Below are 16,685 nucleotides of genomic sequence, written 5' to 3'. Positions count from 1 at the left end.
CTACTCAAGGCTCTGGAAGTAGTCCGAGTCGCCTAGCTGCACGCCGAAAATCATCTCAATGGACAGGGATCCCTCTCCATTGTGTAGCTGGAGCCTGCAGGAGCGTGTAGCAGGCAGCACCGTCAGCTGCCAGCGGCGGGACCGAGGCATAAGCTTCCATGCGTCTTTCACCAGCGTCTGGAACCAGCAGGCGGTTTTCTCGATGTCTAAGTACGAGTTGGTGCAAAGGGTGTTGAGGAGGCTGGGGCCCTGACGTTTCAGCTCATCCTCGCTGTGGTGGAGGAAGCATAGTACGTCCTGCACCAGTAGCTCCCACATGCACATGCACTGTAGGTGCACGTGGAGGCCGGAGGTGCTGGTCAGCATGTCCTTGGTGGTGCCCAGCTCCAAGCAGAAGGTGTGTCCGGGGGGAGGCTGCAGGGGCACGAGCAGTTGGTAGAGGACATTGCCCTCCTGGGTACTCCACCCTTCGTAGACACAGCCCACCCCAATGGCTGGCTGCAGCCTTGGCTTGAAGCTATTGCCGGGAAGTCTTTGGCAGGCACTAAGAAGCTCGTCTACCAGCTCCTCCACCAACGTGCACGTGTCGGCCATGTATGGCACTGGCCACTGGATGCAAAGGCCCACACACCTGCCCAGATCCCACATGTCCCCAGAGTCGTCGTCATCGTCGTCGTCTTCTACCTTTTCCTCGTCCTCCTCGTCCTCCTCGTCGTCTTCTACCTTTTCGTCATCCACCTCGTCCTCCTCGTTGTGAATTCCGGGGCTGCCCCGCTGGCAGCTGCTTCCCATCTTACGGCTCCTTCTTCTGGTCCTGCAGCAGAGCCACAGGAGCAGGAGCAGGAGCAGGGCTCCTGCCCCAAGAGCAGTGGCCCAGAACCACCATTGCTGGAAGGCGGCCAGGAGCAGGATTTTCACAGCCGCCCCGTTCTGATTCCGGATCCGCTCTAGATCCTGCAGCAGCTGAGTCGTCTTCCAGCTCAGCTGCTGTGCGAGGTGCTGCACGAGCCTGTGCATGGCTGCATGCAGCTCTTCACCCGTCTGCATCGCGTTCTGGACAATGCCCAGCGCAACTCAGGCGAGGGAGACAAAGACAGCCGAGACCTGCAGGAGAGGGAAGAGAAGGGCTCTCAGTGGGGCCTGGCCAGAGGGAGCTGGCGGCAGTTGGGGGGGCTGTGGGTGGGAGCTGCAGGGACCTGGGGCCAGGTAGGAGGGGGGACCAGGGAGCTGGGAGTTCCCCCACCCCAGCGGTGGCAGGGTGCCCTGCCCAAGGTGCTCCCCGGAGCGTCTGGACCCTCACTGCAGGGTGAGACGCCCCCCAGGGTCCGGCGTTCCTTCCCCGGCCCCCGTCCAGCTCAGCCTCCCCCCCGGGCGTGTGCACTCACCGATGGCTCGAGCTGCACTGCCGCAGCCGTGCCCTCTGCTGCCTGATGAAGGCCCAGGCATTGTGACCCGCCCCTGTGATGTCACAGGCAGCAGAGCCGCATCACCGTTGTTGGGTGAGCCACCGAGCGAAGGGGCCCCACTGGGCGTGTCGTTTGCGCACAGCGAAGGACTGTTGGGTGACATGATGGCTGGAGGCCATCTTGGGCCTAGCGATCGTGAAATGAGAGTGTTTTTGATTCTTGGAGAATTAAGGCTTGTTGTTACCAGAATCGCTGCTGCCTTGGACGTTACCGCAGGGCTGACCTTGGCCTGTTTAGGGGCCTGGTTGACAGAGTCCCTTGGGAGGCAGTCCTGAAGGGCCAAGGAGCCCTGGAAGGCTGGGCGTTCCAGGGCCCAGAAATCTTCAACGGCAGGCCATCCCTACGTGCAACAAGATGAGCCGGCAGGGAAGAAGGCCGGCCTGGCTGAACAGAGAGCTTTTGCTGGCGCTCAGGAAAAACCAGAGAGATTATGACCTTTGGAAGAGGGGGGAAGCCTGTCAGGAGGACTACAAAGATGATGTGAAGTTGTGCAGGGAGGGCATTAGAAGGGCCAAAGCCCAGCTAGAACTTAATTTGGCTGCTGCGGTAAAAGACGATACAGAATGTCTCTATAAACACATTAACAACAAAAGGAGGGCGAAGGGGACTCTCCATCCCGTATTGGATGCGGGGGGAAACAGAGCGACAAAGGCTGAGGAAAAGGCTGAGGTACTTAATGCTTTCTTTGCCTCGGTCTTTAGCGGTAAGACCGACTGCCCTCGGGGTACCCAGCCCCCTGAGCTGGAAGATGGGGACAGGGAGCAGAAGGAAGCCCCATAACCCAAGGGGAAATGGTTAGCGACCTGCTACACCACGTACATGCACACGAGTGTTTGGGGCTGGCTGCCATCCACCCAAGCGTACTGAGGGAACTGGCGGGAGTGCTCCCCAAGCCACGTTGCACCATTTCTCAGCAGTCCTGGCAAACCAGGGAGGTCCCGGTTGGCTGGAGGTGAGCAAATGTGACACCCGTCTACAAGAAGTGCTGGAAGGAGGATCCGGGGAACTTCGGGCCTGTCAGTCTGCCCTTCATGCCAGGGAAGGTAATGGAGCAGATCATCCTGAGTGTCACCACGCGGCACATAGAGGGCAACCACGTGATCAGGCCCAGTCGGCATGGGCTTATGAAAGGCAGGTCTTGCTTGACCGACCTGATCTCCTTCTACGACAAAGTGACCCTCTTAGTGGATGAGGCAAAGGCTCTGGATGTTGTTTACCTGGACTTTAGAGAAGCCTTTGACGTTGTTTGCTGGGTAAAAAGCCTTCTGGATGGCTGGGCCCCAGGAGTTGTGTTGAATGGAGTTAAATCCGGTTGGTGGCCGGTCACAAGGGGTGTTTCCCAGGGCCTGGTACTGGGGCCAGTTCTGTTTAATATCTTTAGCAATCATCTGGATGTGGGCATTGAGTGCACCCCGCAGTAATGAACTCCACAGGGAAAAATAGGATCGAAATGCAGAAATCCACAGGTGTTTTATATCCTCTGATACAAAGGTGTCATTAATTACTCAGCAACTGTGACAGTTGAATAGCCGGAGCTATCGCATGCACTTAAGCATGGATCTAGGTTCAATCGTAGAGCTGATTTCTTCACTAACAGCTGTTTTTTTTTTTTTTTTTTCCTTCAGGCCTTCCGTCTTCTAACAATCGGGCACTTAATCAGAAAGGTGAACTGTTGGGAGAGAGTGGGAAAGGCCAGGAAGGCGACTGCTGTGGGACTGAGAGGGCTATAGAGCAGGTCATACTCTGGTGTGGCCAGAGAGCGCGGCCGAGGAGGCTTGGGCAGGGCCAGGAGCAAGGTCAGGAGATAGAAGGGTGGCTCAACAGCCACGAGCAGTCACTCGCTGAGGCGACCGGCTCCGTACGGGCACGTTCTGCAGCAGAGGGGAGGATGGCAGGGTACTGGTGGGGTTTCCTAGACCACCGTGAAGGCTATGGCTGTGAAGAGAGTCACCAGGGCCGGCAGGTGCGTCAGAGCAGCTGAGGAGGCTTGGAAGGGGCCCGGAGCAATGGGGGGAGATTTAAAGGTGGTGCAACTGCCACCAGCGGCTGTGGAAAGAACGAGTTGTTATTGAAAGTGAAACGATGTTGCAGAAGAGTCCCGGTTTTGGAGCAGCTCTGGTGCGAGTCCCATCACAGCTCTTACAAACCCAGGAGAGATCCAAGGAGACGCTAACAGCACTTCACACTGAACAGGATGGGACAGAATAAAGAGTTTGCAGTACAGCACTGACTGCTTTATTACTCTAAGAAGTTCTCAGTTCTGGGGGGCGGGGGGAAGGATGTTGTGCTGGCCATGCTTGATGAACTGCGTGTCGGTCACATCACAGCTCTCCTGCCAGGCTGTGCTGGGGGTAAAGCCGGCCTCTGCCTACTCAAGGCTCTGGAAGTAGTCCGAGTCGCCTAGCTGCACGCCGAAAATCATCTCAATGGACAGGGATCCCTCTCCATTGTGTAGCTGGAGCCTGCAGGAGCGTGTAGCAGGCAGCACCGTCAGCTGCCAGCGGCGGGACCGAGGCATAAGCTTCCATGCGTCTTTCACCAGCGTCTGGAACCAGCAGGCGGTTTTCTCGATGTCTAAGTACGAGTTGGTGCAAAGGGTGTTGAGGAGGCTGGGGCCCTGACGTTTCAGCTCATCCTCGCTGTGGTGGAGGAAGCATAGTACGTCCTGCACCAGTAGCTCCCACATGCACATGCACTGTAGGTGCACGTGGAGGCCGGAGGTGCTGGTCAGCATGTCCTTGGTGGTGCCCAGCTCCAAGCAGAAGGTGTGTCCGGGGGGAGGCTGCAGGGGCACGAGCAGTTGGTAGAGGACATTGCCCTCCTGGGTACTCCACCCTTCGTAGACACAGCCCACCCCAATGGCTGGCTGCAGCCTTGGCTTGAAGCTATTGCCGGGAAGTCTTTGGCAGGCACTAAGAAGCTCGTCTACCAGCTCCTCCACCAACGTGCACGTGTCGGCCATGTATGGCACTGGCCACTGGATGCAAAGGCCCACACACCTGCCCAGATCCCACATGTCCCCAGAGTCGTCGTCATCGTCGTCGTCTTCTACCTTTTCCTCGTCCTCCTCGTCCTCCTCGTCGTCTTCTACCTTTTCGTCATCCACCTCGTCCTCCTCGTTGTGAATTCCGGGGCTGCCCCGCTGGCAGCTGCTTCCCATCTTACGGCTCCTTCTTCTGGTCCTGCAGCAGAGCCACAGGAGCAGGAGCAGGAGCAGGGCTCCTGCCCCAAGAGCAGTGGCCCAGAACCACCATTGCTGGAAGGCGGCCAGGAGCAGGATTTTCACAGCCGCCCCGTTCTGATTCCGGATCCGCTCTAGATCCTGCAGCACCTGAGTCGTCTTCCAGCTCAGCTGCTGTGCGAGGTGCTGCACGAGCCTGTGCATGGCTGCATGCAGCTCTTCACCCGTCTGCATCGCGTTCTGGACAATGCCCAGCGCAACTCAGGCGAGGGAGACAAAGACAGCCGAGACCTGCAGGAGAGGGAAGAGAAGGGCTCTCAGTGGGGCCTGGCCAGAGGGAGCTGGCGGCAGTTGGGGGGGCTGTGGGTGGGAGCTGCAGGGACCTGGGGCCAGGTAGGAGAGGGGGCCAGGGAGCTGGGAGTTCCCCCACCCCAGCGGTGGCAGGGTGCCCTGCCCAAGGTGCTCCCCGGAGCGTCTGGACCCTCACTGCAGGGTGAGACGCCCCCCAGGGTCCGGCGTTCCTTCCCCGGCCCCCGTCCAGCTCAGCCTCCCCCCCGGGCGTGTGCACTCACCGATGGCTCGAGCTGCACTGCCGCAGCCGTGCCCTCTGCTGCCTGATGAAGGCCCAGGCATTGTGACCCGCCCCTGTGATGTCACAGGCAGCAGAGCCGCATCACCGTTGTTGGGTGAGCCACCGAGCGAAGGGGCCCCACTGGGCGTGTCGTTTGTGCACAGCGAAGGACTGTTGGGTGACATGATGGCTGGAGGCCATCTTGGGCCTAGCGATCGTGAAATGAGAGTGTTTTTGATTCTTGGAGAATTAAGGCTTGTTGTTACCAGAATCGCTGCTGCCTTGGACGTTACCGCAGGGCTGACCTTGGCCTGTTTAGGGGCCTGGTTGACAGAGTCCCTTGGGAGGCAGTCCTGAAGGGCCAAGGAGCCCTGGAAGGCTGGGCGTTCCAGGGCCCAGAAATCTTCAACGGCAGGCCATCCCTACGTGCAACAAGATGAGCCGGCAGGGAAGAAGGCCGGCCTGGCTGAACAGAGAGCTTTTGCTGGCGCTCAGGAAAAACCAGAGAGATTATGACCTTTGGAAGAGGGGGGAAGCCTGTCAGGAGGACTACAAAGATGATGTGAAGTTGTGCAGGGAGGGCATTAGAAGGGCCAAAGCCCAGCTAGAACTTAATTTGGCTGCTGCGGTAAAAGACGATACAGAATGTCTCTATAAACACATTAACAACAAAAGGAGGGCGAAGGGGACTCTCCATCCCGTATTGGATGCGGGGGGAAACAGAGCGACAAAGGCTGAGGAAAAGGCTGAGGTACTTAATGCTTTCTTTGCCTCGGTCTTTAGCGGTAAGACCGACTGCCCTCGGGGTACCCAGCCCCCTGAGCTGGAAGATGGGGACAGGGAGCAGAAGGAAGCCCCATAACCCAAGGGGAAATGGTTAGCGACCTGCTACACCACGTACATGCACACGAGTGTTTGGGGCTGGCTGCCATCCACCCAAGCGTACTGAGGGAACTGGCGGGAGTGCTCCCCAAGCCACGTTGCACCATTTCTCAGCAGTCCTGGCAAACCAGGGAGGTCCCGGTTGGCTGGAGGTGAGCAAATGTGACACCCGTCTACAAGAAGTGCTGGAAGGAGGATCCGGGGAACTTCGGGCCTGTCAGTCTGCCCTTCATGCCAGGGAAGGTAATGGAGCAGATCATCCTGAGTGTCACCACGCGGCACATAGAGGGCAACCACGTGATCAGGCCCAGTCGGCATGGGCTTATGAAAGGCAGGTCTTGCTTGACCGACCTGATCTCCTTCTACGACAAAGTGACCCTCTTAGTGGATGAGGCAAAGGCTCTGGATGTTGTTTACCTGGACTTTAGAGAAGCCTTTGACGTTGTTTGCTGGGTAAAAAGCCTTCTGGATGGCTGGGCCCCAGGAGTTGTGTTGAATGGAGTTAAATCCGGTTGGTGGCCGGTCACAAGGGGTGTTTCCCAGGGCCTGGTACTGGGGCCAGTTCTGTTTAATATCTTTAGCAATCATCTGGATGTGGGCATTGAGTGCACCCCGCAGTAATGAACTCCACAGGGAAAAATAGGATCGAAATGCAGAAATCCACAGGTGTTTTATATCCTCTGATACAAAGGTGTCATTAATTACTCAGCAACTGTGACAGTTGAATAGCCGGAGCTATCGCATGCACTTAAGCATGGATCTAGGTTCAATCGTAGAGCTGATTTCTTCACTAACAGCTGTTTTTTTTTTTTTTTTTTTCCTTCAGGCCTTCCGTCTTCTAACAATCGGGCACTTAATCAGAAAGGTGAACTGTTGGGAGAGAGTGGGAAAGGCCAGGAAGGCGACTGCTGTGGGACTGAGAGGGCTATAGAGCAGGTCATACTCTGGTGTGGCCAGAGAGCGCGGCCGAGGAGGCTTGGGCAGGGCCAGGAGCAAGGTCAGGAGATAGAAGGGTGGCTCAACAGCCACGAGCAGTCACTCGCTGAGGCGACCGGCTCCGTACGGGCACGTTCTGCAGCAGAGGGGAGGATGGCAGGGTACTGGTGGGGTTTCCTAGACCACCGTGAAGGCTATGGCTGTGAAGAGAGTCACCAGGGCCGGCAGGTGCGTCAGAGCAGCTGAGGAGGCTTGGAAGGGGCCCGGAGCAATGGGGGGAGATTTAAAGGTGGTGCAACTGCCACCAGCGGCTGTGGAAAGAACGAGTTGTTATTGAAAGTGAAACGATGTTGCAGAAGAGTCCCGGTTTTGGAGCAGCTCTGGTGCGAGTCCCATCACAGCTCTTACAAACCCAGGAGAGATCCAAGGAGACGCTAACAGCACTTCACACTGAACAGGATGGGACAGAATAAAGAGTTTGCAGTACAGCACTGACTGCTTTATTACTATAAGAAGTTCTCAGTTCTGGGGGGCGGGGGGAAGGATGTTGTGCTGGCCATGCTTGATGAACTGCGTGTCGGTCACATCACAGCTCTCCTGCCAGGCTGTGCTGGGGGTAAAGCCGGCCTCTGCCTACTCAAGGCTCTGGAAGTAGTCCGAGTCGCCTAGCTGCACGCCGAAAATCATCTCAATGGACAGGGATCCCTCTCCATTGTGTAGCTGGAGCCTGCAGGAGCGTGTAGCAGGCAGCACCGTCAGCTGCCAGCGGCGGGACCGAGGCATAAGCTTCCATGCGTCTTTCACCAGCGTCTGGAACCAGCAGGCGGTTTTCTCGATGTCTAAGTACGAGTTGGTGCAAAGGGTGTTGAGGAGGCTGGGGCCCTGACGTTTCAGCTCATCCTCGCTGTGGTGGAGGAAGCATAGTACGTCCTGCACCAGTAGCTCCCACATGCACATGCACTGTAGGTGCACGTGGAGGCCGGAGGTGCTGGTCAGCATGTCCTTGGTGGTGCCCAGCTCCAAGCAGAAGGTGTGTCCGGGGGGAGGCTGCAGGGGCACGAGCAGTTGGTAGAGGACATTGCCCTCCTGGGTACTCCACCCTTCGTAGACACAGCCCACCCCAATGGCTGGCTGCAGCCTTGGCTTGAAGCTATTGCCGGGAAGTCTTTGGCAGGCACTAAGAAGCTCGTCTACCAGCTCCTCCACCAACGTGCACGTGTCGGCCATGTATGGCACTGGCCACTGGATGCAAAGGCCCACACACCTGCCCAGATCCCACATGTCCCCAGAGTCGTCGTCATCGTCGTCGTCTTCTACCTTTTCCTCGTCCTCCTCGTCCTCCTCGTCGTCTTCTACCTTTTCGTCATCCACCTCGTCCTCCTCGTTGTGAATTCCGGGGCTGCCCCGCTGGCAGCTGCTTCCCATCTTACGGCTCCTTCTTCTGGTCCTGCAGCAGAGCCACAGGAGCAGGAGCAGGAGCAGGGCTCCTGCCCCAAGAGCAGTGGCCCAGAACCACCATTGCTGGAAGGCGGCCAGGAGCAGGATTTTCACAGCCGCCCCGTTCTGATTCCGGATCCGCTCTAGATCCTGCAGCAGCTGAGTCGTCTTCCAGCTCAGCTGCTGTGCGAGGTGCTGCACGAGCCTGTGCATGGCTGCATGCAGCTCTTCACCCGTCTGCATCGCGTTCTGGACAATGCCCAGCGCAACTCAGGCGAGGGAGACAAAGACAGCCGAGACCTGCAGGAGAGGGAAGAGAAGGGCTCTCAGTGGGGCCTGGCCAGAGGGAGCTGGCGGCAGTTGGGGGGGCTGTGGGTGGGAGCTGCAGGGACCTGGGGCCAGGTAGGAGGGGGGGCCAGGGAGCTGGGAGGCCCCCCACCCCAGCGGTGGCAGGGTGCCCTGCCCAAGGTGCTCCCCGGAGCGTCTGGACCCTCACTGCAGGGTGAGACGCCCCCCAGGGTCCGGCGTTCCTTCCCCGGCCCCCGTCCAGCTCAGCCTCCCCCCCGGGCGTGTGCACTCACCGATGGCTCGAGCTGCACTGCCGCAGCCGTGCCCTCTGCTGCCTGATGAAGGCCCAGGCATTGTGACCCGCCCCTGTGACGTCACAGGCAGCAGAGCCGCATCACCGTTGTTGGGTGAGCCACCGAGCGAAGGGGCCCCACTGGGCGTGTCGTTTGTGCACAGCGAAGGACTGTTGGGTGACATGATGGCTGGAGGCCATCTTGGGCCTAGCGATCGTGAAATGAGAGTGTTTTTGATTCTTGGAGAATTAAGGCTTGTTGTTACCAGAATCGCTGCTGCCTTGGACGTTACCGCAGGGCTGACCTTGGCCTGTTTAGGGGCCTGGTTGACAGAGTCCCTTGGGAGGCAGTCCTGAAGGGCCAAGGAGCCCTGGAAGGCTGGGCGTTCCAGGGCCCAGAAATCTTCAACGGCAGGCCATCCCTACGTGCAACAAGATGAGCCGGCAGGGAAGAAGGCCGGCCTGGCTGAACAGAGAGCTTTTGCTGGCGCTCAGGAAAAACCAGAGAGATTATGACCTTTGGAAGAGGGGGGAAGCCTGTCAGGAGGACTACAAAGATGATGTGAAGTTGTGCAGGGAGGGCATTAGAAGGGCCAAAGCCCAGCTAGAACTTAATTTGGCTGCTGCGGTAAAAGACGATACAGAATGTCTCTATAAACACATTAACAACAAAAGGAGGGCGAAGGGGACTCTCCATCCCGTATTGGATGCGGGGGGAAACAGAGCGACAAAGGCTGAGGAAAAGGCTGAGGTACTTAATGCTTTCTTTGCCTCGGTCTTTAGCGGTAAGACCGACTGCCCTCGGGGTACCCAGCCCCCTGAGCTGGAAGATGGGGACAGGGAGCAGAAGGAAGCCCCATAACCCAAGGGGAAATGGTTAGCGACCTGCTACACCACGTACATGCACACGAGTGTTTGGGGCTGGCTGCCATCCACCCAAGCGTACTGAGGGAACTGGCGGGAGTGCTCCCCAAGCCACGTTGCACCATTTCTCAGCAGTCCTGGCAAACCAGGGAGGTCCCGGTTGGCTGGAGGTGAGCAAATGTGACACCCGTCTACAAGAAGTGCTGGAAGGAGGATCCGGGGAACTTCGGGCCTGTCAGTCTGCCCTTCATGCCAGGGAAGGTAATGGAGCAGATCATCCTGAGTGTCACCACGCGGCACATAGAGGGCAACCACGTGATCAGGCCCAGTCGGCATGGGCTTATGAAAGGCAGGTCTTGCTTGACCGACCTGATCTCCTTCTACGACAAAGTGACCCTCTTAGTGGATGAGGCAAAGGCTCTGGATGTTGTTTACCTGGACTTTAGAGAAGCCTTTGACGTTGTTTGCTGGGTAAAAAGCCTTCTGGATGGCTGGGCCCCAGGAGTTGTGTTGAATGGAGTTAAATCCGGTTGGTGGCCGGTCACAAGGGGTGTTTCCCAGGGCCTGGTACTGGGGCCAGTTCTGTTTAATATCTTTAGCAATCATCTGGATGTGGGCATTGAGTGCACCCCGCAGTAATGAACTCCACAGGGAAAAATAGGATCGAAATGCAGAAATCCACAGGTGTTTTATATCCTCTGATACAAAGGTGTCATTAATTACTCAGCAACTGTGACAGTTGAATAGCCGGAGCTATCGCATGCACTTAAGCATGGATCTAGGTTCAATCGTAGAGCTGATTTCTCCACTAACAGCTGTTTTTTGTGGTTGTATTTTTTTTTTTTTCCTTCAGGCCTTCCGCCTTCTAACAATCGGGCACTTAATCAGAAAGGTGAACTGTTGGGAGAGAGTGGGAAAGGCCAGGAAGGCGACTGCTGTGGGACTGAGAGGGCTAGAGAGCAGGTCATACCCTGGTGTGGCCAGAGAGCGCGGCTGAGGAGGCTTGGGCAGGGCCAGGAGCAAGGTCAGGAGATAGAAGGGTGGCTCAACAGCCACGAGCGGTCACTCGCTGAGGCGACCGGCTCCGTACGGGCACGTTCTGCAGCAGAGGGGAGGATGGCAGGGTACTGGTGGGGTTTCCTAGACCAGGTGAAGGCTATGGCCGTGAAGAGAGTCACCAGGGCCGGCAGGTGCGTCAGAGCAGCTGAGGAGGCTTGGAAGGGGCCCGGAGCAATGGGGGGAGATTTAAAGGTGGTGCAACTGCCACCAGCGGCTGTGGAAAGAACTAGTTGTTATTCAAAGTGAAAGGATGTTGCAGAAGAGTCCCGGTTTTGGAGCAGCTCTGGTGGGAGTCCCATCACAGCTCTTACAAACCCAGGAGAGATCCAAGGAGACGCTAACAGCACTTCACACTGAACAGGATGGGACAGAATAAAGAGTTTGCAGTACAGCACTGACTGCTTTATTACTCTAAGAAGTTCTCAGTTCTGGGGGGCGGGGGGAAGGATGTTGTGCTGGCCATGCTTGATGAACTGCGTGTCGGTCACATCACAGCTCTCCTGCCAGGCTGTGCTGGGGGTAAAGCCGGCCTCTGCCTACTCAAGGCTCTGGAAGTAGTCCGAGTCGCCTAGCTGCACGCCGAAAATCATCTCAATGGACAGGGATCCCTCTCCATTGTGTAGCTGGAGCCTGCAAGAGCGTGTAGCAGGCAGCACCGTCAGCTGCCAGCGGCGGGACCGAGGCATAAGCTTCCATGCGTCTTTCACCAGCGTCTGGAACCAGCAGGCGGTTTTCTCGATGTCTAAGTACGAGTTGGTGCAAAGGGTGTTGAGGAGGCTGGGGCCCTGACGTTTCAGCTCATCCTCGCTGTGGTGGAGGAAGCATAGTACGTCCTGCACCAGTAGCTCCCACATGCACATGCACTGTAGGTGCACGTGGAGGCCGGAGGTGCTGGTCAGTATGTCCTTGGTGGTGCCCAGCTCCAAGCAGAAGGTGTGTCCGGGGGGAGGCTGCAGGGGCACGAGCAGTTGGTAGAGGACATTGCCCTCCTGGGTACTCCACCCTTCGTAGACACAGCCCACCCCAATGGCTGGCTGCAGCCTTGGCTTGAAGCTATTGCCGGGAAGTCTTTGGCAGGCACTAAGAAGCTCGTCTACCAGCTCCTCCACCAACGTGCACGTGTCGGCCATGTATGGCACTGGCCACTGGATGCAAAGGCCCACACACCTGCCCAGATCCCACATGTCCCCGGAGTCGTCGTCATCGTCGTCGTCTTCTACCTTTTCGTCGTCCTCCTCGTCCTCCTCGTCTTCTTCTACCTTTTCGTCATCCACCTCGTCCTCCTCGTTGTGAATTCCGGGGCTGCCCTGCTGGCAGCTGCTTCCCGTCTTACGGCTCCTTCTTCTGGTCCTGCAGCAGAGCCACAGGAGCAGGAGCAGGAGCAGGGCTCCTGCCCCAAGAGCAGTGGCCCAGAACCACCATTGCTGGAAGGCGGCCAGGAGCAGGATTTTCACAGCCGCCCCGTTCTGATTCCGGATCCGCTCTAGATCCTGCAGCAGCTGAGTCGTCTTCCAGCTCAGCTGCTGTGCGAGGTGCTGCACGAGCCTGTGCATGGCTGCATGCAGCTCTTCACCCGTCTGCATCGCGTTCTGGACAATGCCCAGCGCAACTCAGGCGAGGGAGACAAAGACAGCCGAGACCTGCAGGAGAGGGAAGAGAAGGGCTCTCAGTGGGGCCTGGCCAGAGGGAGCTGGCGGCAGTTGGGGGGGCTGTGGGTGGGAGCTGCAGGGACCTGGGGCCAGGTAGGAGAGGGGGCCAGGGAGCTGGGAGTTCCCCCACCCCAGCGGTGGCAGGGTGCCCTGCCCAAGGTGCTCCCCGGAGCGTCTGGACCCTCACTGCAGGGTGAGACGCCCCCCAGGGTCCGGCGTTCCTTCCCCGGCCCCCGTCCAGCTCAGCCTCCCCCCCGGGCGTGTGCACTCACCGATGGCTCGAGCTGCACTGCCGCAGCCGTGCCCTCTGCTGCCTGATGAAGGCCCAGGCATTGTGACCCGCCCCTGTGACGTCACAGGCAGCAGAGCCGCATCACCGTTGTTGGGTGAGCCACCGAGCGAAGGGGCCCCACTGGGCGTGTCGTTTGCGCACAGCGAAGGACTGTTGGGTGACATGATGGCTGGAGGCCATCTTGGGCCTAGCGATCGTGAAATGAGAGTGTTTTTGATTCTTGGAGAATTAAGGCTTGTTGTTACCAGAATCGCTGCTGCCTTGGACGTTACCGCAGGGCTGACCTTGGCCTGTTTAGGGGCCTGGTTGACAGAGTCCCTTGGGAGGCAGTCCTGAAGGGCCAAGGAGCCCTGGAAGGCTGGGCGTTCCAGGGCCCAGAAATCTTCAACGGCAGGCCATCCCTACGTGCAACAAGATGAGCCGGCAGGGAAGAAGGCCGGCCTGGCTGAACAGAGAGCTTTTGCTGGCGCTCAGGAAAAACCAGAGAGATTATGACCTTTGGAAGAGGGGGGAAGCCTGTCAGGAGGACTACAAAGATGATGTGAAGTTGTGCAGGGAGGGCATTAGAAGGGCCAAAGCCCAGCTAGAACTTAATTTGGCTGCTGCGGTAAAAGACGATACAGAATGTCTCTATAAACACATTAACAACAAAAGGAGGGCGAAGGGGACTCTCCATCCCGTATTGGATGCGGGGGGAAACAGAGCGACAAAGGCTGAGGAAAAGGCTGAGGTACTTAATGCTTTCTTTGCCTCGGTCTTTAGCGGTAAGACCGACTGCCCTCGGGGTACCCAGCCCCCTGAGCTGGAAGATGGGGACAGGGAGCAGAAGGAAGCCCCATAACCCAAGGGGAAATGGTTAGCGACCTGCTACACCACGTACATGCACACGAGTGTTTGGGGCTGGCTGCCATCCACCCAAGCGTACTGAGGGAACTGGCGGGAGTGCTCCCCAAGCCACGTTGCACCATTTCTCAGCAGTCCTGGCAAACCAGGGAGGTCCCGGTTGGCTGGAGGTGAGCAAATGTGACACCCGTCTACAAGAAGTGCTGGAAGGAGGATCCGGGGAACTTCGGGCCTGTCAGTCTGCCCTTCATGCCAGGGAAGGTAATGGAGCAGATCATCCTGAGTGTCACCACGCGGCACATAGAGGGCAACCACGTGATCAGGCCCAGTCGGCATGGGCTTATGAAAGGCAGGTCTTGCTTGACCGACCTGATCTCCTTCTACGACAAAGTGACCCTCTTAGTGGATGAGGCAAAGGCTCTGGATGTTGTTTACCTGGACTTTAGAGAAGCCTTTGACGTTGTTTGCTGGGTAAAAAGCCTTCTGGATGGCTGGGCCCCAGGAGTTGTGTTGAATGGAGTTAAATCCGGTTGGTGGCCGGTCACAAGGGGTGTTTCCCAGGGCCTGGTACTGGGGCCAGTTCTGTTTAATATCTTTAGCAATCATCTGGATGTGGGCATTGAGTGCACCCCGCAGTAATGAACTCCACAGGGAAAAATAGGATCGAAATGCAGAAATCCACAGGTGTTTTATATCCTCTGATACAAAGGTGTCATTAATTACTCAGCAACTGTGACAGTTGAATAGCCGGAGCTATCGCATGGATCTAGGTTCAATCGTAGAGCTGATTTCTCCACTAACAGCTGTTTTTTGTGGTTGTATTTTTTTTTTTTTTCCTTCAGGCCTTCCGCCTTCTAACAATCGGGCACTTAATCAGAAAGGTGAACTGTTGGGAGAGAGTGGGAAAGGCCAGGAAGGCGACTGCTGTGGGACTGAGAGGGCTAGAGAGCAGGTCATACCCTGGTGTGGCCAGAGAGCGCGGCTGAGGAGGCTTGGGCAGGGCCAGGAGCAAGGTCAGGAGATAGAAGGGTGGCTCAACAGCCACGAGCGGTCACTCGCTGAGGCGACCGGCTCCGTACGGGCACGTTCTGCAGCAGAGGGGAGGATGGCAGGGTACTGGTGGGGTTTCCTAGACCAGGTGAAGGCTATGGCCGTGAAGAGAGTCACCAGGGCCGGCAGGTGCGTCAGAGCAGCTGAGGAGGCTTGGAAGGGGCCCGGAGCAATGGGGGGAGATTTAAAGGTGGTGCAACTGCCACCAGCGGCTGTGGAAAGAACTAGTTGTTATTCAAAGTGAAAGGATGTTGCAGAAGAGTCCCGGTTTTGGAGCAGCTCTGGTGGGAGTCCCATCACAGCTCTTACAAACCCAGGAGAGATCCAAGGAGACGCTAACAGCACTTCACACTGAACAGGATGGGACAGAATAAAGAGTTTGCAGTACAGCACTGACTGCTTTATTACTCTAAGAAGTTCTCAGTTCTGGGGGGCGGGGGGAAGGATGTTGTGCTGGCCATGCTTGATGAACTGCGTGTCGGTCACATCACAGCTCTCCTGCCAGGCTGTGCTGGGGGTAAAGCCGGCCTCTGCCTACTCAAGGCTCTGGAAGTAGTCCGAGTCGCCTAGCTGCACGCCGAAAATCATCTCAATGGACAGGGATCCCTCTCCATTGTGTAGCTGGAGCCTGCAGGAGCGTGTAGCAGGCAGCACCGTCAGCTGCCAGCGGCGGGACCGAGGCATAAGCTTCCATGCGTCTTTCACCAGCGTCTGGAACCAGCAGGCGGTTTTCTCGATGTCTAAGTACGAGTTGGTGCAAAGGGTGTTGAGGAGGCTGGGGCCCTGACGTTTCAGCTCATCCTCGCTGTGGTGGAGGAAGCATAGTACGTCCTGCCCCAGTAGCTCCCACATGCACATGCACTGTAGGTGCACGTGGAGGCCGGAGGTGCTGGTCAGCATGTCCTTGGTGGTGCCCAGCTCCAAGCAGAAGGTGTGTCCGGGGGGAGGCTGCAGGGGCACGAGCAGTTGGTAGAGGACATTGCCCTCCTGGGTACTCCACCCTTCGTAGACACAGCCCACCCCAATGGCTGGCTGCAGCCTTGGCTTGAAGCTATTGCCGGGAAGTCTTTGGCAGGCACTAAGAAGCTCGTCTACCAGCTCCTCCACCAACGTGCACGTGTCGGCCATGTATGGCACTGGCCACTGGATGCAAAGGCCCACACACCTGCCCAGATCCCACATGTCCCCGGAGTCGTCGTCATCGTCGTCGTCTTCTACCTTTTCGTCGTCCTCCTCGTCCTCCTCGTCTTCTTCTACCTTTTCGTCATCCACCTCGTCCTCCTCGTTGTGAATTCCGGGGCTGCCCTGCTGGCAGCTGCTTCCCGTCTTACGGCTCCTTCTTCTGGTCCTGCAGCAGAGCCACAGGAGCAGGAGCAGGAGCAGGGCTACTGCCCCAAGAGCAGTGGCCCAGAACCACCATTGCTGGAAGGCGGCCAGGAGCAGGATTTTCACAGCCGCCCCGTTCTGATTCCGGATCCGCTCTAGATCCTGCAGCAGCTGAGTCGTCTTCCAGCTCAGCTGCTGTGCGAGGTGCTGCACGAGCCTGTGCATGGCTGCATGCAGCTCTTCACCCGTCTGCATCGCGTTCTGGACAATGCCCAGCGCAACTCAGGCGAGGGAGACAAAGACAGCCGAGACCTGCAGGAGAGGGAAGAGAAGGGCTCTCAGTGGGGCCTGGCCAGAGGGAGCTGGCGGCAGTTGGGGGGGCTGTGGGTGGGAGCTGCAGGGACCTGGGGCCAGGTAGGAGAGGGGGCCAGGGAGCTGGGAGTTCCCCCACCCCAGCGGTGGCAGGGTGCCCTGCCCAAGGTGCTCCCCGGAGCGTCTGGACCCTCACTGCAGGGTGAGACGCCCCCCAGGGTCCGGCGTTCCTTCCCC

General features: G+C 57.9%; 4 protein-coding genes across 4 annotated transcripts; all 4 read right to left on the bottom strand.

Annotated features, from left to right (window-relative positions):
* LOC309677394 (inositol 1,4,5-trisphosphate receptor-interacting protein-like 1) lies at positions 1-1,047 on the bottom strand (the record flags this gene model as incomplete). The annotated part of the gene is made up of 1 exon (XM_082490191.1): positions 1-1,047. One exon carries the CDS (start codon positions 1,045-1,047, stop codon positions 1-3), a length of 1,047 nt encoding a protein of 348 aa, XP_082346317.1.
* Positions 1,048-3,834: 2,787 nt separating this feature from the next.
* On the bottom strand, positions 3,835-4,881 carry LOC309677393 (inositol 1,4,5-trisphosphate receptor-interacting protein-like 1; the record flags this gene model as incomplete). The annotated part of the gene is made up of 1 exon (XM_082490190.1): positions 3,835-4,881. One exon carries the CDS (start codon positions 4,879-4,881, stop codon positions 3,835-3,837), a length of 1,047 nt encoding a protein of 348 aa, XP_082346316.1.
* A 2,788-nt stretch (positions 4,882-7,669) lies between these two features.
* LOC309677391 (inositol 1,4,5-trisphosphate receptor-interacting protein-like 1) lies at positions 7,670-8,716 on the bottom strand (the record flags this gene model as incomplete). Its single annotated transcript, XM_082490188.1, has 1 exon — positions 7,670-8,716. The coding sequence occupies one exon, from the start codon at positions 8,714-8,716 to the stop codon at positions 7,670-7,672; it is 1,047 nt and encodes a 348-aa protein (XP_082346314.1).
* A 6,628-nt stretch (positions 8,717-15,344) lies between these two features.
* LOC309677390 (inositol 1,4,5-trisphosphate receptor-interacting protein-like 1) lies at positions 15,345-16,391 on the bottom strand (the record flags this gene model as incomplete). The annotated part of the gene is made up of 1 exon (XM_082490187.1): positions 15,345-16,391. The coding sequence occupies one exon, from the start codon at positions 16,389-16,391 to the stop codon at positions 15,345-15,347; it is 1,047 nt and encodes a 348-aa protein (XP_082346313.1).
* Positions 16,392-16,685: the final 294 nt, after the last annotated feature.

This window comes from Vanellus vanellus (assembly GCF_965231255.1).
Source record: "Vanellus vanellus genome assembly, chromosome: 13".
NCBI classification, from domain to species: Eukaryota; Metazoa; Chordata; class Aves; order Charadriiformes; family Charadriidae; genus Vanellus; species Vanellus vanellus.
This window is presented reverse-complemented; position numbering and strand designations above follow the sequence as displayed.